This window comes from Maniola hyperantus, chromosome 14 (assembly GCF_902806685.2).
Source record: "Maniola hyperantus chromosome 14, iAphHyp1.2, whole genome shotgun sequence".
NCBI lineage: Eukaryota > Metazoa > Arthropoda > Insecta > Lepidoptera > Nymphalidae > Maniola > Maniola hyperantus.
The window spans coordinates 10969596-10992800 of NC_048549.1; the positions used below are offsets into that span (position 1 = coordinate 10969596).

Consider the following 23205-nt stretch of genomic DNA (forward strand, 5'->3'; position numbering starts at 1 on the left):
TTCTCCTGAAAAAAAAAAAGAAATACTTACACTGTACTTTAACTTCGGCCGTGGTTTCTATGACGCCAAGTACGCTCGCCGCTTCGCAGGTGTAGTTGGCAGACTCCCTGATGTCTTCCAGCTTCAGTGTGTTGAGCCCTAGTGGTGGGTTGTCTTCTGGAGTCAGCCATTTTGTCAAACCTTTGAAAATAGACACTGATATTAATAGATAAGACAATCCAATACGAGGTCGCATGCAAACTGATAAGGAAACTGCCACTCTATACTGCCTCTAGGTTAGCGCGCTTCCAACTTAAACTGCACCGTCATTACTCGTTACCCATCATCATCATCATCGTCATCATCATCATCACCATCACCATCATCATCATCATCATCATCGTTTTTCGAACTATGTACCCATTAACCATCAATAAGTGAGATCGCAGTCAAATGCCTAGCCAATGGAATAAAAGATGCATACCTTTCTTCCATTTAACAGTAGGCATGGGAGATCCGAAAGCGACACACTTGAGCGTCAGATTGCTGCCCAGCATCACTTCCGTGCGAGCAGGAGGAGGTATCGAGAACTGCGGCGCTACTCTCCGAACTGTGGACAAAAACAATACATTAGGAGTACTTTTTACAATCATAAGAGCTCAGGTCAGGTGAAGCGCAGGTCTGCCCCATTCGGCCGACTGCTTTGAGACAAACATCTTTTCCCTAGTGTTTAGGACGTCCGCCTCCTATTCGGGAGGTCGGGGGTTCGATCCCGGGCACGCCCGTCTAACTTTTCGGAGTTATGTGCGTTTTAAGAAATTAAATATCACTCGCTGTAACGGTGAAGGAAAACATCGTGATGAAACCTGCATGCCTGAGAGTTCTCCATAATGTTCTCAAAGGTGTGTGAATTCTGCCAATCCGCACTTGGCCAGCGTGGTGGACTATGACCAAAACACTTCTCAATCTGAGAGGAGACCCGTACTCTGTAGTGAGCCAGTGATGGGTTGATCATGATGATGATTGATGAGTATTATACATAGTTTAAATGTATAGTCAGAGACCAGAGTCATATTAGCATCAAACCACAAAGCGTCGCATGGTCCGCACACCGCAATCCGCACGTATCCACTGTTGAATGTCGCACATTTTGATGCCTTCATTCGTCAAAGGTTTAGTAGAAGGCATTTTGTGAATTATCGATGTCAGTTTTGACTGCAACGTGAGGTACTTAGTCCGATACTTTTAAGTCTCTTGAGTCTTGACGATAAATTCGGAAAATTATGTTATATTCTGCGGGGTTTTTCTCTTAGAAGTGACCTTAGATTAATTATTCTAATCTAAGGAAGGGGCGGAAAGCAACCTAAACCTGGCCTATCGCGATATACATGAAAACAGGCACTCGTGTTGTTACTAGTATTACCACGTCGTTCACACAACACTCGTATATCCGCGCGGTTTACATTGTCTCACCGAACACGTGCGGCGTATTTTCAACACCTGAATCTCTTAAGCTGCAAGCTTGTAGGTTTTATCTTCCGAAACGTGACCAGAATATGCGTGTTGAAGTTTTCTTTAAAGAAAATTAAGTTCATATTTTTATTTTATGTGCACTTGTTTCCTGAAAACTGTTGGTGCAAAGTTTCTTCAAAGGAAGCAGGAGTTAGTGTTTTTCTTAATATCTATAGCATAGGTAAAAGATTACTTCAAATTAAATGATAATATGCCGTAGCTAGTTAACACCCTACGGGCACAAAGTTTATTTAGCATTTCGGTACAATGCCGTGTAGAAACCGTTTTAAGGGGTATGGGTGTAATAAAGCTGCCATACTCCTTCTAGGCGCTTCCATTTTAGACTGCATCATCACTTACTACTAGGTGAAATCGCAGTCAAGGGCTAGATTGCAATGGAATCAAAAATTTAAACTTAAATGACAGGTGTTAATGTATTGCTGTCTCTTGCATAATGCTCCCGATGGAAAATGATAGCACTAGACTTATACCTTCAATTTAGTGTGAGCAACAATTATTGTGTACGACAGAATTGGCCACAATGACAGATGAGTGATAACGACAATTAGCAAAATTTAAACCACAATGAGCGGAGCACAAAGCTCGAAAAAAACTGATAAACCAATAGATCTATGTTGAGTGCCCATAAAAAATAAGTCCCATCTCACACGGTCCTACATAACCACCTGGCTACATTTTTAACGCCTCTGCGAACACGGAAGAAGCATGTTTACTTACAAACCAATTTGGGTCCAATTCCCTTTTCGCTACGGGCTTTAATTGTTTGCATGTAACAAGCAACACGACGCGATGGGGGCTCGTGACTGTAATTAACATAATGGGTGGCGGGTAAATGTTTTACCACCTTGGCCGTTGATATAAGGGATTAAGATACACAGTTCCTAAGATAAACAGTTCCTAAATAATCGTATCCATTAGTAGCCTCAAGCCGAAGAGCCTCGATTTGAGAAAAAATGAGACTACTCGAATGACTACGTTACGTTTGACGTCTCCATTAAATTCACAGGTCTAGATTGAAGCTTGTTTGAGCTCGACAAAAACGGACCGAAAGCCTCATGAATGAAAACGCGTGGTGGTTCAGGCACTAGTGAGTCGAAACGTCGCACTTTGCTTTGATTCGCAGTTGGCTGTCGTAACTGTTTGTTGCCTCTAGACTAGAAAATGTACAGATCGAATTGTTCCTATTTCTTTGTAGATGTGCTCTAAAAAAGTTTTTAGCATTACAAATGTCAATTCTCTTGTTTTCTCTAAACTAAGTTTAGAGTATCTGCATCTTTTTCTTTTTAATATTGCTAAGAAAAAGGACGGAAATGAAATTTAAATTTAAAGAATATAAATTATTTTAGTGCATTGTACAAAAAGCAATAGGCTCACGACTGGCACCTAGAGTCACAAGGTTTGATAGTTCTAAATTAAACTAAGTTTGTCTGACCTTTTCTTATTACATTGGTAAGAAAAGGATGCGAATACTCTAAAATCAGAAGCATTGACTTTATTTAGCGCTAATTGGTGTAACTCTGGTCAACGGTCTACGTAACCGTTACTATCAATACCAATTAACTACTAATTGACTTCACAATTTTAACATAACCACTATAATTCGCATAAAATCATGCTACAAGAACATCGCAATTATAGCACTTTATTTTGGGACATAATAATATGTTTATGTTCGCTGTGTAACTGGTAAGTACTATGAATCTTGGATGTTGTGTATCAATGGTGGCAAATAAATGTTTTTCCACCTTTGCCTTTATCTTTTCTTATTCTGTGGCGTTTATAAAGCAGGAGCTCGCCCGGCGCGGTGCAGTGGCCGGTTACAGTAGTAACAAATGGTAATTACTACCACATAACTCCTGCCACTCTACGCCCCTTCGCTAAGTTGACGGGGTTGATTGAAATAATTGCTAACAGGACCTTTACTTTTTTGTATTAAATTGGTATTATAACTGTACTGGTATTATTTAAATTGGTTTATCTAAATATATAAAACGAAAAGGTGACTGACTGACTGACTGACTGATTTATCAACCGACAGTTCAAACTACTGGACGGATCGGGCTGAAATTTGGCATGCAGATGACGTAGATATCCGCAAAGAAAGGATTTTTGAAAATTCAACCCCTAAGGGGGTAAAAAAGGGGTTCGAAATTTGTTTGGCTAGTCCTCAAATATTCTTAAAACGAGCCGTTCTTGTGAATTAAATTAAGGATCTTAATTTCATCATCCTCAACCAACAGATGTTCTAAGTTGGACTGAAGTATTGCTCAGACCTCCGCACAGTTAGGTATTCACACACACACACACACACACACACACACACACACACACACACACACACACACACACACACACACACACACACACACACGCACGCACACACACACACACAAATCATGTGCGGACAGGCCGGTGACCGGTAGTATCGCTCGTATGGAGTGTCGGGGCATCTACTCGTGTGGTCGGGGCCCGGTGGTGTTGTGTAAGTAAAATGGTTATAAAATATAGTGAGTACGCATTATCTTGTAGGTATACTCCCTGTGTTCTTATTAACATTTCCCGCACGCCCGAAGCAAGGCTCCACGTTTTACTGTTACTAAATATGAATAAGATACGTAACTCGAGCGAATATAAAAGGGTTTTCAGATTTACGAACCCCCAGGAAGATTGCGCTAATAAAGAATGGAACGGGGTTTTTTTACTTCAATTTGTTTTTATATTAACTTCCGACTCAGTGTTTTTATGAAGGACACGGAACGATATTGTACGAGTACCTGTCTGTATGACTGTCATAGGTAGTATTTTTAGTGCTGTGTAATAAAATTGACAAAATTGAGTAAGTAGTTAAAATTGACGTCACCGTGAATTTGTACTGACGAAACATTGACACCAAAACATGTTGAAAACATTGTTTTCTGTCATTTCATCAAAATCTTGAAAACTGTCAAAGAATTTAGTCGATTATCTGAAGTGCGAAAACAAGTTATGAGATTCGTTACATATGACGACCTATTAAAAATTCCCATGTTTGATATTATTTGGTGCACACTCATAGTGCATTAATGAGCTTGGAGTCAGTGGTCATTGCACTTTTACTACCTACCACAGCACAGGACCCGAAAGGTTGAGTGAGTTGAGAGTGAGTTAAAAAAAAAAAATTAACCGCGTGGTGGAACAGACATCTCCGCAAATGCCTTACTTCGTACCTACTCACCAAATAAATACATCAATAAATCTCCCACTGCGCAGGTACATTGTAAGAGTTCTTTTTCTCAATGACGAACTGACATCGGGGCGGATGGTCCGTGCCAGGCCTTGAGTCTAGGCCCTAGGGGGCATTCAAACTACTCTTGAAATGTTATTTGTATAGAGTGTGCTAAGTCACACTTTTTGACCAAAGGCCAAATGTGCGATGGTTAGTCGTAAGTGTATTGAGACCGGTTTAGTTTTTTTTCATAATACATAATATAATATCAACTTCCAGATGAAATTCTGTTTAATACGGAATACCGTTTGAGACATGAAATAAAGAGGATTTGGTGCGCTTCGACGCGTTTCTGATTCTATTTGATCCGCTTGGTGAACGCGAAGCTTTATGCGTCATATTGTGGAACAAAACATATAATACAAGATGTTAGAGAAACATACTATGCGCTTCAAATAGAAGACCATAGTCATATTTGAAATCCATAATGACCATAGCCATCTGTATGGTACAACTTTCAGCAAGCAATATGCAACGCCCTACTTGCCACTTCTAATTTCATACTAATAAATGTGCTGGTATTCGAGAAATTTTTATATTTTTCAATAGAGTTTGTTAAGAATTACCGGCTGGAAAATTTAAATTACGTGAAATTGTCATTTTGGTCACAAATTCGTAGACAGTTTTTTTGTTGTTGAAAAACTGCTCTAGGAACTGCTTATTTTAAAACCACTGCATGTTTTAAAATATCCATTGAATGAGGTCCAAAAATTGAAAAAAATTCAAACTACAAGGATTCCTTGTTTTAATATGGAACCCTAATAATCATCATCATCAACCGATAGACGTCCACTGCTGGACATAGGTCTCTTGTAGGGACTTCCGCACGCCACGGACTTGCGCCGCCTGAATCCAGCTGCTCCCAGCGACTCGTCTGATGTCGTCCGTCCACCTAGTGGGGGGGTCTTTCAACACTGTGTCTTCCGGTGCGAGGTCGCCAGTCCAGCACCTTGGGACCCCAACGTCTATCGGTTTTACGGACTATGTGCCCTGCCCTTTGCCACTTCAGTTCGCAACCCGTTGAGCTATGTCGGTTAGTCTAGTTCTCCTACGGATCTCCACATTTCGGATTTGATCACGTAGACAATCTCCAAGCATTGCTCTCTCCATCGACCGCTGAGTGACTCTGAGCTAATAATATAACACATTTAATACCATGCTAATAGTATACCCAGTTCATCGTAGTCGGGGTAATGTTGAGAAAGTTGAAACATTTTGCGCCCGAAGCCATAACTAATTAACGCAATAACTACTCCCGTTTCAGAATTGTACAGATTTACTAATATTTGCCCTGTTAAGGAAAGTTTATTTAAGGTGAAACTGTTTACATTCCGACTGGAAGTTTACGGGTCAGAGACGACGCTTGTTCGTTTTTTTTTTTTTCTTTTTTTTTTTTAATAGATATAGCGAGCAAGCGAGCAGGCGGGTCACCTGATGTTAAGTGATTACCGCCGCCCATGAACATTTGCAGCACCAGAGGAGCCGCCGATGCGTTGCCGGCCTTTTAGGAATTTGTTGGTCCGCCCCTTGAATAACCCCATGTTATAATCTAGTGGGAACACCGCCGATGGGAGTTGGTTCCACAGTTTGCACGTGCGTGGAAAGGATCGTTTATGTAACACCGAGAGCTCAACACTCAGTAAATATAGTATACGAAAGGTCGAGATGGAAATCGGGGCGGGAACCCCCCGCACACCCGCGGTTCTGGTTCTCCTACGGATCTTTTCATTTCTGATTTGATGCCTAACTTTTTTTTTTTTTAAATATTACAATAAAACTTAAAGCTAGCCTTATCTAATTACTATATAAATCATGACCGCGTGGAATGGTGCCAAGAATACTGGCTGCATTTCCGCGCTGGACAGCCAGGCTGATCCGTTGCGCAAAAAATGAGCCAGCCCTTCTGTCACCAGAATATCACAATCACGCCTAACCCAAAATAGAGATATTTCAAAGGTCGTATATTTCAAAATAACTAGATATAATTTAACTATGTTTATTTTATTGTCAGGCATACATAATATTATAAATGCAAAAGTGTGTCTGTCTGCTAGCTTTTCATGGTGCATCCGTATAACCGATTTTGATGAGGTACACAGTCAACTTGCACCCCGGGGAAGGACATATTTGATCCCAGGAAATCAAAGAGTTCTAACGGGATATTAAAAACCTAAAGCCACGCGGACGAAGTCGCGACTCGCGGGCATCATCTAGTGAAGAGATAAATCGATAATTTAAATCTAGAACAACAAATAATAGATAATTGAATATAAATAATATAAATAATCGGCGCAATACGGATGTTTGTACGGAGAAGCGCGTATGAAGTACTTTAAGCTGTATTCTTCATTTCGTCCTAAAAAAGAGTGAATTGAGGTGCGCTTAATTCGTTATTATTAAACGCCTACGGTGTCACTCGCTGTCACGGCTTCCGTGAAATGATCCCTCAAAAATAAAAACAAAACGAACAAATAAAAGACGACACAATTGCACCGGCTCTAATTATTCCTCTTTAATACGGAAAATGGCGACTCCCGGAACATTTCTCGTCTGGACTCATTTTAATTAAAAGCGAAAACAAAGTGGCGGAACGCGTCTTAGGAAACGTTTTTACAAAAGAATAATCTCTCTCAAAACGACGGTGTAAATATAAGAGCGATTTGTGATCAAATTGCATAAAGGCTAGCATTTAATCATTAAACTAGCTGACTCTGTCTGACTTCTCTCGGATGAAATTTCTGATATTAAGAAAACCTATGTACCTACATGCAAAAAAACTTAAATTTAACTATATTATAAGTAAGTGGTTTGAGAGCTCTAGATTATCTATACCTACATATAAAACTGTATCGTGACTGACTGACAGACAACGCATAGCTATTTCTATTTGAACCTATCTAAATTTTTAGACATTATACTTAGATAAGTATGTATAATTTTATTGGTATGAGTTGTAATCAAGAAAAAACGCCGCTGCTTAGCTCTGTAGCTTGCGCTTAGCAATCTATATTAAATAGGTATCGTTTTAAATGGTCTTTAATCGATGATTTATTATCGTAAAGGTCAAGTCCGTCGCGTGTAAGTCGACTTAGGGCGGATTTTGTGTGTTCAGACCGACTCAACGAATAGTCAAACTCTGTAAAGTCAATAGCCATCAATAACAAGTGTCTGCAAGTCACCGAACTTACTACTACTCGTCAATACCAAAGTAAATAAAGCTTAGTTTGAGTTGTAATCGTTCTAATCAAGTAAAACGCCGCGTCTTAGCTCAGTTGCTTGCGCTTCTATATTAAAAAGGTATCGATTTTAAATCGACTTTAATCGATTATTTGTGATCGTAAAGGATTTGGTCAAGTGCGTAGCGTGTAAGTCGACTTAGGGCGGACTTTGTGTGTTCAGGCCGAGTAGTCAAACTGTGGAACGTCAATAGCCATCAATAACAAGTGTCCGCAAGCCACCGAACTTAGCGGCAACACAGGCGAGCGGTAAATGATGATATTTACACTTGCAACATAGACAACTGTTGTAACTTGTTTTAAATTGATTATCCAGATTTCCATTAATAATACTACATAGGTACAAAGCCAAATATGGTATGCGGAAGAAAATAATGTACATCGACCTTTAGAATGACATTTCAGCTTTGTAGAGCGTTGTCTCTGTCACTCATACCTATGTGACATATTGTCGGTCTCAATGACAGAAACAATGCTCTAAAAATCAGCTATCTCCTTCTAAAGGTCAATGTACATTATTTTAAGTAATTTCCACACTATACTCTATCCACGAAAAGAAGTTTATTATGCGCTCTCTCTGTTACGTAATCCCATACAAATGACAGAGACAAAAATGACAGTGGGTGTTAACCATTTTGAGACACCAACCTATCATAAATGAAACTATGTTTGCAAATTGAATTTCAAATGTTTTTTGAAATATCTTCGAATTGAATTTCGATTGTTTTTGAAAACATGTTTGTGATTCGTTGGTGACTTAAAATGTTAGTCTAATATTAATAAGTTAGAGTTGCCTATTTGATACGAATATGTAAAGACGATATAAATCACTCGTACACGACTTTAAGTACACAAGTGGTCGTACAAAGTTGAGTCAGTGTATGCTCAGGCCGATCGTCAGTCGGCAACGTCAACAGACATAAATAACGACACTGGGCAGTGTTGGCGCGCGACCAAACGGCCTCCAAGACAAACGACCAATGAGTGATGACTCGTCTCTTCTGATACTGGCTAATGTTGCTGACTGATACTGTATACTACTGTTTAAGATTACGCTTGATCATTGACTAATACAGGATTATACAGGGTGGAAACTAATAGAAATACCTATATTGATTGTCAAAGTTGAGGTTTCTGTGATGGAAACAGCAATTTGTATTTGATTCGAATATAATATATAGTATGTAGAGACTATTTAAATCACTCGTACTGGGATTGGGTCCATTGCCGAAGTGGTCATACAAAGCTGAGTCAGTGTATGCTCAGGCCGGTCGTCAGTCGGCTACGTCAACAGACATAAATAACGACACTGGGCAGTGTTGGCGCACGACCAAACGGTCTCCAAGACAAACGACCAATGAGTGATGACTCGTCTCTTCTGATACTGGCTAATGTTGCTGACTGATACTATTGTTTAAGTTTACGCTTGACCGTTGACATAAATACAGAATTATACAGGGTGAAAACTAATAAATCCATGCTTTAGAAGTTTAGACTTACTTACTGTAACCTCTGTTAATTTAAGTTTAATATGACATTCTTACTGATATAATCGAAACTGTTTTATATTAACATACTCGTACCTACCTAATATTACTAAATTATTAACAAAGAAGAAACTAATTGACATTATAGCAAACTTATTTAATTAGTGCGATCAATAAATAAAAATAATTTCGATTCAAAATGAATGCCCTATATAATTACCTGATAAAATCTATTATAAAGTAATGTAACACGTAGCTTGCATGTAATTGTATAATGATTATATATTTAGCATGTATGTATTGTTAATGTACCTAACTTTGCAATGCCCTAACGGGGCTTCATGTAACCATGAAAGCAAATGAATAAATAAATCTAAATCTAATACCTATATCAATTGTCAAAATTGATGTTTCTGTGGTGGAAACAGCAATTTGTTTTTGATTCGAATATTATTATATTACGTAGAGACGATTTAAATCACTCGTACTGGGACTGATACTGTATACTAACTGCTTAAGTTTACGCTTCATCGTTGACATAAATACAGGATTATACAGGGTGGAAACTAATAGAAATACCTATATCAATTATCAAAATTGATATGTTTCTGTGGTGGAAACTGAAACGAGATGGACAAAATGTGCCCCAGGCTGAACAAATATAAAGATATTATAATTAATTCAGATAAAATATATATAATATAAGGTACGATATATTGTACCTACGATGCTACGGAACGGACCCCTTCGTGTGCGAGTCCGACTCGCACTTGACCGGTTTTATTCTCACCTTTCGATTTTATTATCTCCTTTGTAAGGAAACCCGGTCTCTTTCTGTGGCACATTGGTACTGATTCTAAGCACACCTAAATTTTAGAGTATTCGCATCCTAATATGAAAAGGGCAGACACAGTTTGACAGTTTTAAATTTAATTTAGAACTGGGGCCGATTCTCTAGGCGGTTTTCTAATTTTAAAATGTCTAATATTAGACTTAGAAAGGTGTGTTATTCTGAAAACCCACTTAAATGACAGGTCTAACCTAAAATTGAATTTGACAGCACTAAACTATTCAATTTAGATTTTAAAGAGCAAAAGTTATTCTGTTGCACGAACTAAATGCCTAAATTAAGAAACGTCAACCTAAAATTTTCTAAAATTAGAGTGGACCTCGCGAGGTGCCCACTAAATTTAAAGAGTCTGCTTAAATGGCAAAATGGACGTGTTTTGAAAGAAATATTTTTATTTGAGTTTAGAATTGTTATATTTAAGATACAAAAAGTGTCTTTTAAGTGTTTTAATTTAATTTAAACTTTATAAAATGGAAATATACGTGGTTTCTCTGGCTCGTCGTTAATTCGCAAAAAATAATTAGGTTGGTTATCTACTTTGTTGTCTAAGAGTATCAGACACCTCCACAGACATCCTGGCGGCTTCAGCAAGGCAAACCTAAGATCCTTAAGTCTCCTTATTTCTTAACTAGCAAGTGGCAGCTGTTCGAAAATCCTGTGGGACTAGGATACTTTTCTGTAGGTACTTAGCTTACCTACCTACCTAATAAAAGTAGCCTATAAGTATATCCTTCACTAGTATGTGTCCTTGTGAAAAATCTCTGTGCCCAACTAGGTTAGATGCATAAAGGAACATACCCAGAGACAAAAACTTGCATAGGTAGCTACCTAAATATTAGTGTGAACAAAATCTTTGCCAATTAGGTATGCCAAGGTAAAACTTGATGCCTTGTTATCATTATCAATGAGATTAATTCCTACTACCTACTACTTATTGCTAAACATATCAAAAATAAAGCAGAATAAGTGTGGTGGTAGAGTAGGTACTTATAATAAAGTTTAAGTTCTAAAATCTTAATGAGTTCACCTAAAGGTTTATTTATAGGCTAAATTAACAGATTTTACATTTAGTTATGTCTTATACTTACATACCCTTAGTATTGAACTAAGTACTTGAGTAGTACCCAGTTACTTCTTTATTTTCAACTCAGTAGATACCTACCTGCTTGAAAGACTACCTATTACCTGCATAAGTAGGTACTTGCTAACTACAGTACAGTATAGATAACTACAACTAACTGACTTAGCCTGGGTTCACTTTAATCATCTGATAAGTTTTAGTTGAGAAGTACCTAGTAGATACATCTTGTAATTCCTAAAACATATCATGATAGGATCTTGTTGAGTTTACCTATATAGGTATACCCATACCCATATGGGTATCACATTTCAGGTTAACTAGCTGACCTGCCTGAGTTGTACCTGCCCCAGCTTTGTTCGGGTGGAATAAGTACCTATGTAAGTATCTGAAAATTATGTCGTAGTGGTCTATATACCTACTTAAAGTAAACGTTCCTTACATGCAAATTCTCAAGTTTTTAAACTCAGCAGCTTAATAAATTACTAGACTCAGGAGTCAGCAGCTTATATGCTGATGTCAGTCAGTCAGTTTATATTTTTACATTTACATAATATGTACAGAAGAGAGAGAGAAAAGCTAGGACTTCTCCATAACGTCCTCAAAAATGTGTGAAGTCTGCCAATCCGCACTTGGTCAGTGTGCTAGATTTTGGCCAAAACACCTTATTCTGAGAGGTGACCCGTGCTCAGTAGTAGTGACCCGGCGATGGATTGATAATGATGATGATGATGTACTGACCTAGCTACCTGCCTTTAGGTCAACGGGAAGTATAGGGTACTTCCCGTTGACCTTGGGTTTCTTGACAGACAACAAAGTGATCCTATAATGGTTCCTTTTGAGGTATGGAACCCATAGTTAGAAGAGAAATAACGTCAAAAAATAATTTGATTTCTTTTATCTTTTCTAGATCTATTTTATTGAAAACTAGCTGACTAAAGTTTTCTACACATACCTATAATTCTAAAAATTAATACAGAAATCTATAGACTCAACCTTTATTTAGTTTGAAATCTATAGATCTCTGACTTTGCATAGACTTAAGATACTGATAAAAGAGACAGAGTTATATCATTGGCATAAATCTGTCTCGTTTTAACCGAAACATAAGTCAGAGCAAAGTCAAAGTATGCTCTCTACACATATATGCTTAAAGTATTATGTTTTAACTATGTCTAGTCTGAGCTAATTCAAAGTATAGGTACTCTATAGATTTTAGCCAAAGAATATGCAAACCTCAAAAAATGTTTTTATAATTGTTATGGCGAAGTCTGCATTGAAATTGATATAAATAGGGACTGAAAACTAATTTTGAACTATTTATACCTATAGATTATAAATTTCATTTTCAGGTAGTAGTAGTACAACTTAGTCATACTACAGCTGCTCAGTACAGTTAGTACAAGATTGAACAATGCATTTATCGTTTATCGTTTCGTTTACTCCTCACGGTCAATGTTTACGTATTGTCCGGCAGTATGAGTTGGCCATAACAGTCAGTATTGGACTCATCGAGTAAAAGAAATAGTAAACGTGATGGTCCAACTCTCGCCACAATTTGTCTCTCTTACACGTTCGCAAAAAAAGGGGGACAGATATACGCTGCCATTTTGTTGAGTTTGGCATTTATTATTTCGTTTATTGACGTTTTTGACAGATTGACAATGACAGATTGACAGCGTGACAATGACAAACAAGTGACAGTCCACCACTTAGTCTATGGTGTGTGTGTCTATGGTAATTTGTCTAAGATCACTAAAAACCTCAAGAAACTTGTGTCCAGAGCCAAATTTTCATCAGATTAAAAAAAAAGTTACCGCTTTCTAGTCTGTTACTCTGTCATTGTCAGTAAAAAAATAAATCAAAACAAACCAACGAAACCAACATAACCTTTTATCATAACTGAAACTGAGAGTTGAGACTGAAACAAACGGAACAATCGCTTTAGTTTTAACTAGAAAACTGAAGTTTTACTGATTATTAGGTATATATTATTGTACGTAATACAACTTTGTAGAAACAACTTCGACAAGGAAGCTGACAGAAAAATAAGCTGGGCTGGGCAGCATTTGGAAAATTGCGTCAAGTCTTCAATTCGTCGATACCCCAAAGCCTAAAGACGAAAGTCTTTAATGAATGTGTCCTACCTGTGATGACGTATGGTGCTGAAACGTGGACACTGACAGTTGGCCTTGTCCACAAGTTCAAAGTCGCTTAGCGGGCTATGTTGGGTAACTCTGAGGGACAAAATCCGTAACAACGAAATCCGTTGGATGACCAGAGTGACTGACATAGCCCAACGAATTAGAAATCTGTACTGGCAGTGGGCAGGCCACGTCTGCCGCAGAACCGATGGGGCAGACGTGTTCTGAAGTGGAGACCGCGTATCAGCAAGCGCAGTGTGGGACGACCTCCAACCCGCTGGACTGACGACCTTAAGTAAGTTTACTCTCTCTCTTCGGATCACGCTCACATAATGTACTAATTACTAGGTAATACAAATCTCTTGATCTGAATTTGGACACATAGACAAGTGGCCAGGTTTGAAGAGTATAGTTAAATCATAACATAACTTCATATGTACCTACCTACTTAAATAATTACTGTCTACTAGGTACCTAGCATTAAATGAGTTCAAAAAGGGCTGAGCCATCATTAATAATTATATTTGTTAGAACAGTTTTGACTACTGACCGCTTGATAAATGACAACACATTTTAGACATAATCTTGTGGTACACTGAAGTTAAAGTTGCAATAAAACATCTAGGTAATCTATTACAGAAAGGCAACTCTTTAATAATCAATTCAGTTTTCTTTGTTTAAGACATGTAATTCGGGACCTTGAGTTTGAGCTGTATTTTAGTGTATGTATAAAGGTTATCTGTCTATCTATCTGCTGGCTTTTTACAGCTCATCCGTTCAACCAATTTTGACAAAAGGTACAAAGATCTTTCATCCTGGGGATGGATATAGCCTATTTTTAAATAAACTAGGCTCTGAAAATCGAACAGTTCCCACAAGATAAATGAAGTTGCGAGTATAAATTATTTAGTGTGGAGCTTTGTTACATGCTGGAGAAGGAGATAGGCTACTTTTACCCTTTAAATCAGCGCGGATAAAGTCACGGGCATCATCTACTTATTAATTAATATTATAAATAAAACTTAGACCTCATTAAGATAGATAGTAAAATAAGAAGAATAGTTCTTGTCTAATTAGCAATTTAAAAAATTAAAGATCAATAATTTCTATTTTTTCAGTGATAACTGTGGACCAGTTAGTTACGTTATGTTAACAGCCTGTGAATGACCACACCACCTGCCTAATCCACTTTGTTAGAAGAATGCAAGTTGATTTTGCTGCATCAAGACTACACTCTACAGAATCCTCATAAGTCATCTAAGTGCAGTAACACTGCGCAACAAACTACAGTTTTATAACAATATAAAAATTTAATAGTAAATAAAATGTTTTTTGTCGCTGCTTTTCTATTATGAACATAGTGTTTTTATAGCTAGTCATGCCATAAGATTCTTTTATAGGCATTTTAATTCATACCTACATACAACGGGCTAGCTTTTGAGACTTGCCGCCTTGATGGAGAAAAGAAGAGGAGATAGGGACGTTCCGGAGTCTCTGGATTCATCCATACAAAACGTGAGTGAGTCTCTGGCTGAAGGAGTGAAGGGGTTGACTTACCCCGCCGCCCCCTACCGAGGCTGTTTTAAGTCAATGACAATTTTATCAAAATTAAAAATCATTTAAAAAAGTATACATCCCCGGCGGAAAATCACTCCTTCCAAGGGAATGATTTCCCTCCCCTCCCTTTTACCTCAGCTACCCCCATCAAGGCTGCACGTTTCAAAATGTTCATACAAATAAACAAAATTGAAAATTGCCTGTTACGTTCTCAATAAGCTCATAATTAAAAAAATTGTGAGCTAATCTTTGAAGTGTTGAACCGATTTTGATGAGACTTGGTGCACAAACAGTTGGGGACAGTGTGGCTAATTCTGTTAGACGAGGTCTAAATGTATTGCTATCCTTTTCTGCAGTGCAGGGAGCTTATGAAAGGAACAGCAATACACATAAACCTGTCATTTTAATTTAGTTTTGATCATAGATTCCCGGAAATATCCAGGCAGGCAAATTCCAGAATACTTTTTAACTATTATTAGTATCATCTGAAAACTTACTTTTTTTAGGATGAAATAAAACAAATTAAATTCTTTTGTTTAAATTTAAATTAGATACTATAAGTAGGTAGGTATGCGTATAAGTATTTTACATCAGCTGTAAAATTCATAAGGTGTATTTAAGTAGGTACATCATAAACAGTTCAAATTATATAGGTATTCTACAAGTCTGATGACCCCCAGGTTAGTTGCAGTCTTGACTCTTGAATTAAGTTAGGTTCTAGTGGCCCTAGCTTAGGTAGCTGGAAGATAGGCAACATAATCTGGTAAGTATAGGTTAGGTACCATAGATGATCTGCAACCTGAAAATAATAATTTATTTTAGAAAAATACTTAATATAATAAGCTAGCTAAATTTGGTAGGTAGGTCCATTTCATACAAAATTTTACTAACTTATACCCTTCTATACTAGATTGTGCCCGCGATTTTGTCCGCGAGGACTACACAAATTTCAATTAGATAGATCAGTCAGTCAGCTTTTCCTTTTTTATATATAGACTAGCTGATCCCCGCGGCTTCGCCCGCGTAGATTTAGGTTTTTAAAGATCCCGTATAGCCTATGTCACTCAGGAATAATGTAGCTTTCTACTGCTGAAAGAATTTTTAAAATCGGTTCAGTAGTTCTAAAGATTACCCCCTACAAACAAACTTAACGACATTACCTCTTTATATAATATAATACAACGGGCCGTGCAGCAGAAATCGTAATATTTTAATTTCGCCATAACTTCAAAACCAAACGTCCAATTTTAATCATTCAAAGACCAAATATTATCTCCATAAACTGTTCTTAGTGATGAAATCATTTATTTTGATAAGGATTAATAGCATGAGTAAAATAAACGCGTTTAAATGTAGTCCAAAAAAAATTCAAGATTTTTAAATAAAAAAATGGTTGCTGTGCCTCACTCGACATAGATGGGTATAGTGTGTCGCGGACTTTTTTGTAGATATTTATAAGATCTACAATTAATTTGAACATTTTATGGTTCTATCTTTTATAGTTTAGGCAGCGTACGCAAAATAAGTAACTTTTCTGGTTGATTTTTTACACCTTGTGTCCGAAAAACCCAAATATCTTACGGAACCCTATTTTTTTCCAAAATAAAATATAGCCTATGTTACTCGTGGATAATGTAGCTTTCGAATGGTGAAAGAATTTTTTAAATCGGTCCAGTAGTTTTTGAGCCTATTCAGTACAAACAAACAAACAAACAAACAAACAAACAAAGTTTTCCTCTTTATAATATTAGTGTAGATAAATTAAGTACCTACTTTCTTGTTTGTGAATGGATGCAAGTAATGGTAGGTAGTAGGTAGGTATTTTCTGTTATTGTATGTATGTTTCTTAATATACCTGGTAGGTAGGTACCTACCTAGGTTTCTATTCTGGTGAAAAAATGGGTTGATTTTATCAGATGTAGGTACCAACTTATATGTATAATTGAATCATAAATTAATGTAAGTAGGCACCTACTTAGTAGGAAATTTGAGCCACACGTTTGATGTACCTACCCATAAGGCTTAGAATAATATTATGTAGGTATTAGGTACCTAGGTATAGGTAGGTAATAAATTGTGCATATCTTACCTTTGCCTCAATGATCAAGGTGTGACATACTCTTTGTGATCGATCTTACAACGCTACAAGTAAATGCATTCTGCGAGCTATATGTATGGATGGCTATCGCTGCACAAAATGATTCATCCGAGATGCACTATTATCATTATCTATCATTTTAGCCTGTGGATGTCTGTCTTCTACATCCAATCATCGCTGCACAAAATGATTCATCCGAGATGCACTATTATCATTATCTATCATTTTAGCCTGTGGATGTCTGTCTTCTACATCCAGTCATCGCTGCACAAAATGATTCATCCGAGATGCACTATTATCATTATCTATCATTTTAGCCTGTGGATGTCTGTCTTCTACATCCAGTCATCGCTGCACAAAATGATTCATCCGAGATGCACTATTATCATTATCTATCATTTTAGCCTGTGGATGTCTGTCTTCTACATCCAGTCTTGAGGCATCCTCATTCAGCCACTTCACGTTAGGTACCTACTCTATAATATGAACGGTCCATCGGTCGGTACCCCACTAGGTACTTGTAGGTATGCTGTGGTACCAAATCTCAACTCAGTAGGAACGCAGGCATGGATTGTTCACTGCCACTTCAACTTGCTGGGTGGTTTCGACTATGTGAGAACCTGTTTCTTTGACGGATGCTCAACCAAGTACGACAGGCATGGATTGTTCACTGCCACTTCAACTTGCTGGGGGGTTTCGACTATGTGAGAACCTGTTTCTTTGACGGATGCTCAACCCAGTACGACAGGCATGGATTGTTCACTGCCACTTCAACTTGTTGGGGGGTTTCGACTATTTGAGAACCTGTTTCTTTGACGGATGCTCAACCCAGTACGACAGGCATGGATTGTTCACTGCCACTTCAACTTGTTGGGGGGTTTCGACTATGTGAGAACCTGTTTCTTTGACGGATGCTCAACCCAGTACGACAGGCATAGATTGTTCACTGCCACTTCAACTTGCTGGGGGGTTTCGACTATGTGAGAACCTGTTTCTTTGACGGATGCTCAACCCAGTACGACAGGCAAGGATTGTTCACTGCCACTTCAACTTACGGGGGGGTTTGGGCTATGTGAGAACCTGTTTCTTAGACGGATGCTCAACCCAGTACGACATGCATGGATTGTTCACTGTCACTTCAACTTGCTGGAGGGTTTGGGCTATGTGAGAACCTGTTTCTTTGACCGATACACTGCGCACATCACAAATTACGCCGCTGAACCAAATTTAAGTTACACAATCACGACGGTTAGCTTTGACTACCTTCCCAAACATTCTCCTTGCCTCCGTGGGCAAATTAAGGCACTTCACTTATTAAATTTCATCATTTTGTTTAATTATCAATAAGCTTTCACGCTTCTCTCACCGAGTATTTTTTGGTGAGTTACAATTCGACTATCGACTCGTATCCATAAGCGAAAATGACGTCATTTACTAGTTTTAGGACGTCAAACTTAGGACTCGTACTGCCAAATTACTCGATATTGGTATTGGTGTAGGTAAACGCAAACCATTCTCGATGGTGACGTAGTTATGTGGTAATTGGTATCGTAAAGTTGAAAGCTATACTCGCAAACACTCGATCATCTTTAGTTCGCAATATTTCCGCTGTGTCGCTGCCTGTAGATGTATGGAAACAGTCGATTTCGACTTTGGTATTTTTAAAACTATGAAATCTTATACTAACTGTACAGTATGATGGAGGCAAGAATTTCCTAACAAAAGCAAGAAAACTTCAATCAGATGATTAACAATTACTTTTATTAAATAAAATAATAAAATAATAAACAAATGTTTCATTCTGTACATAATTAATATTTATTTCAATAACATTTAAATAAAAATTAAGTTTAGAAAACAACTGTTCATTTTTGGTAGATGAGTGACGGAACATCTTTTTAACTCGCAGACTCCATATACTTGGTTTCATGAAATGGGCTGAAATAAAAATTATCAACGTTGAAAGTTTGTTATGATGATGTGTTGAAAGGTTTAATGTATGCTACACTTCAATTTTTTGCTATGCATACTAGCTGTTTACTATGCAATTAAGCATCACTTTCTTTAACGGTGAACCAAACCATTGTGAGGAAACCTACATGCCTGAGAGTTCTCCATAGTGTTCTCAAAGGTGTGTGAAATCTGTCAATCTGCACTCGGCCAGAGTGGTGGACTATGGCCAAATTCTTCCCGTTTTGAGAGGAGACCCCTGCTCAGTAGTGAGCCGGCAATTAGTTGATCGTGTGATGATACTAACTGTCGCCTGTAATTATTATTTTTATATAGGTATGCTACACTTCCATTTTTTGCTATATTATAATATGTACTAGCTGTTTAATAAGCAATTAAGTATCACTTTCTTTAACCATGAAGGAAAACATTGTGAGGAAACCTACATGCCTGAGAGTTCTCCATAGTGTTCTCCAAGGTGTGTGAAGTCTGTCAATCTGCACTTGGACAGAGTGGTGGACTATGGCCATACTCTTCTCATTTTGAGAGGTGAGCTGGCAATGAGTTGATCATTATGATGATACTAGCTGTTACCTGTTATTATTATTATTATACACGTAGGTATATACATTCAATCTTGATCTTGTAGGTACTTTCATGCCTTAAATCACATTACCGCCTTAGTTTGTTGAATTCATAGCAGAATTCATGGATACCTCGTTCCACGTCCTTGCACGCCAGATTTGTAAGTATACCGCCAAGTTTCAAAACCTCCTCGCTGTATATTCCTTTACCTGTATATTCAATGTACTCTGTGGCAGTCAGTTATTTAGAATGATTGCTTTTCATCTGTTTGCATTGATTTCCTTATTAGCAAGAGTTTGACAATTAGGTACCTCGGTGATTTCGAGGTAAGGTAGGTAGGTAAGATTCCAAGCAAAATTCTTTGCTTTTATCTATTTGCAGGCGCGCTGCCATTTTAATTGTAAACACTTTGCTCATTGAACATTACGTAGTCGCCCCACCGTCATTTTGAGACAATAAAAGTGAATGCGGCGGTACGAGGAGATTATTATTCGTGTGGCTCTTGCCGAGGGCACTTCTCAGTGGATACTATGTGTATCATACTGTAGGTTTTATTATTATCATTGTTGTTGTGACCTAATGTGGTTTCAGTTGTTAAAGGTTCAGTACTAGGTTCTGGAAAGTGATGTGATTGTGTGAATGATGGTAAAGTGTGTGTTGAATAGCTGTTTATCCGGTAAGTCCTTGTATCGTTCCAATTTGTATTAGACAAACGTGATTGAACGTTGTAGTTGAGGTTAATTGAACTAAGTGTGGTGTGCTAGGTTAGCTGGTTGGTCTGGGGCCGGTATGGGGATGGTTGGAGCCGGTCGCTAGGTAGGGACTTAGCTAGTGTTAGTTAGTGTCGTCTATACTCATAGTAGACGTTGGTGTCATGACTTATAGTTAGTGCAGGTTGCTATAGTTATCGTCGAGGGTAGTCTGTGATATCTCTCGTAGTGTGCAAGAATGATGTTAGTACGCCCACGAAGGCTCGGTTAATCTAAAGGTTGTAATCCTGACGTATCTGGTTAACCATTACCTAAGGTTACTTTTAGTGGTTTAGTCTTCAATATCAATCATAATAACATACTTCTGGTGCTGACGAGCCGGCATCAGAAGTGGGATTACCCACACTAAGCCCACATGAGATTACCCACACTAAGCCCACATGGGATTACCCGCAGTTGCGTTAAATTTAATTTAAAGTTAAATTTAGCTCCCGTTTTTTTAATTAATGCATCCTGTAAAAAGGTTGATCATTTTCGTAACCAAACCGATGGCATAACCATGACCTTGTTTTGTATATTGGAAATTGTATAAAAGGCTTTGTTATGATCGACGAATCATACTTTACTGATAAGACTTTAGATCAATTTTAAAACGGAATTTATTCCGTTGTGCCCACGAAAGGTTGATATTGAGGTTATGAACACATCTATGTAAAACACGCTTAACCATCCACTAGTCATGAAGTTTCTCACCAACATACCCGCAATTTAAATTCGCAGGTTAAAACTATAAAAAGTAGTCTTAGTCATAGTACTTTCCAATCACGCTGTTTACTGTATGAAAAATTATGATCACAAACTGTACCTACTGTACAAAAAGTTAAAACTTATCGAAAATCTAGTACAGTAATTTTCAGACTACCCGCAAATCTCAGCCAGTTGTTATAAAAACAAATTTTGATGCAGTTCAGTGTTCTTTTTGTAAAAGAGTAACCGTAATGTAGGTAGATGAGTTTTTGCTGAACAATTATTTTTGCCACGAGATAACAAATTGAGTTTCCCGACATAAGATTAGAAATCAATCTTCATGTGGTGTTAGATCGTTGTATGAATAGGTAGACCTGTCGTAATAAGGACAGATGTTATGTTATAGTAAGTTCATGAGTCTATCCTGGTGAGGAAGTGTCCTTCCAGATGTTACGAGTCTATCCTGGTAAGGAAGTGTCCTTCCAGATGTTATGGAGTTTATCCTGGTGGGAGTGTCGTCCGGGCCAGACTCGTAAGAGTTGGTTGAGGGGACACACTTCTTCCAGATGGTGTGAGTTTATCCTGGTAAGAGTGTCGTCCGGGCCAGACTCGTAAGAGTTGGTTGAGGGGACACACTTCTTCCAGATGGTGTGAGTTTATCCTGGTAAGAGTGTCGTCCGGGCCAGACTCGTAAGAGTTGGTTGAGGGGACACACTTCTTCCAGATGGTGTGAGTTTATCCTGGTAAGAGTGTCGTCCGGGCCACACTCGTAAGAGTTGGTTGAGGGGACACACTGCTTCCAGATGTTATGAGTCTAGCCTGGTTGAGGGGTGTCGTCCGGGCCACGCTCAAAAGAGCTGGTTGGAGGGACACACTTGCTCAGTCCAGATGATGGTTGATCCTGGTCGGATAGAACTGCGGCTTGTAGTACTTGATGATTGGAAATTGTGCGCGCTTGATCATACTAGCGCCCGAGGACGGTCGCATATTAGAATGGCCGTGATGGTGCTAGTCACACACTCCGTAGTCGTGTTAGATGATGGTATAAGATCATGGACCCAAACATACAACCAACAAAAAAAAAACTTTTTGTTTGTAAAGTTTAATTAGATGACATCGAGTTTCTTGCTGGTTCTTCTCGCTAGGTCGTGGGGTTCCGAACCAGTGGTGAATTTGATTTAGAAGTTCTAAAAAAAAAAAAAACGTTTAGATAGTTAATTGATTTAGAAGTTGCAATAGCAATTGAGCTCCAATCAAATGAAGTGTAAGGAATGTAGTCAGGATGGAAGAGCGATAAATGATTTTGTGGTTATGGTTTTGTCCTCACATTCTTTGTAATACTTGGCGTACGTGGACGTACGCATGTCAGAATGGCCGTGCAGGCGCGCTGCCATTTTAATTGTAAACACTTTGCTCATTGAACATTACGTAGTCGCCCCACCGTCATTTTGAGACAATAAAAGTGAATGCGGCGGTACGAGGAGATTATTATTCGTGTGGCTCTTGCCGAGGGCACTTCTCAGTGGATACTATGTGTATCATACTGTAGGTTTTATTATTATCATTGTTGTTGTGACCTAATGTGGTTTCAGTTGTTAAAGGTTCAGTACTAGGTTCTGGAAAGTGATGTGATTGTGTGAATGATGGTAAAGTGTGTGTTGAATAGCTGTTTATCCGGTAAGTCCTTGTATCGTTCCAATTTGTATTAGACAAACGTGATTGAACGTTGTAGTTGAGGTTAATTGAACTAAGTGTGGTGTGCTAGGTTAGCTGGTTGGTCTGGGGCCGGTATGGGGATGGTTGGAGCCGGTCGCTAGGTAGGGACTTAGCTAGTGTTAGTTAGTGTCGTCTATACTCATAGTAGACGTTGGTGTCATGACTTATAGTTAGTGCAGGTTGCTATAGTTATCGTCGAGGGTAGTCTGTGATATCTCTCGTAGTGTGCAAGAATGATGTTAGTACGCCCACGAAGGCTCGGTTAATCTA

The 23205-nt window shown here is 38.2% G+C and overlaps 1 protein-coding gene across 9 annotated transcripts in view; it reads right to left on the bottom strand.

The window, feature by feature from the left end:
• The window catches only part of Lar (tyrosine-protein phosphatase Lar), a 566012-nt gene that overhangs the window by 30544 nt on the left and 512263 nt on the right, over positions 1–23205 (bottom strand). For all 9 annotated transcript variants that reach the window (XM_034975410.2, XM_069503060.1, XM_034975408.2 and 6 more), the window contains 2 exons: positions 464–589; positions 31–180 (listed from right to left, as the gene is read on the bottom strand). In XM_034975410.2, the coding sequence (XP_034831301.2) occupies positions 31–180; positions 464–589 (276 nt within the window). The remainder of the gene's footprint in view (positions 1–30; positions 181–463; positions 590–23205) is intronic.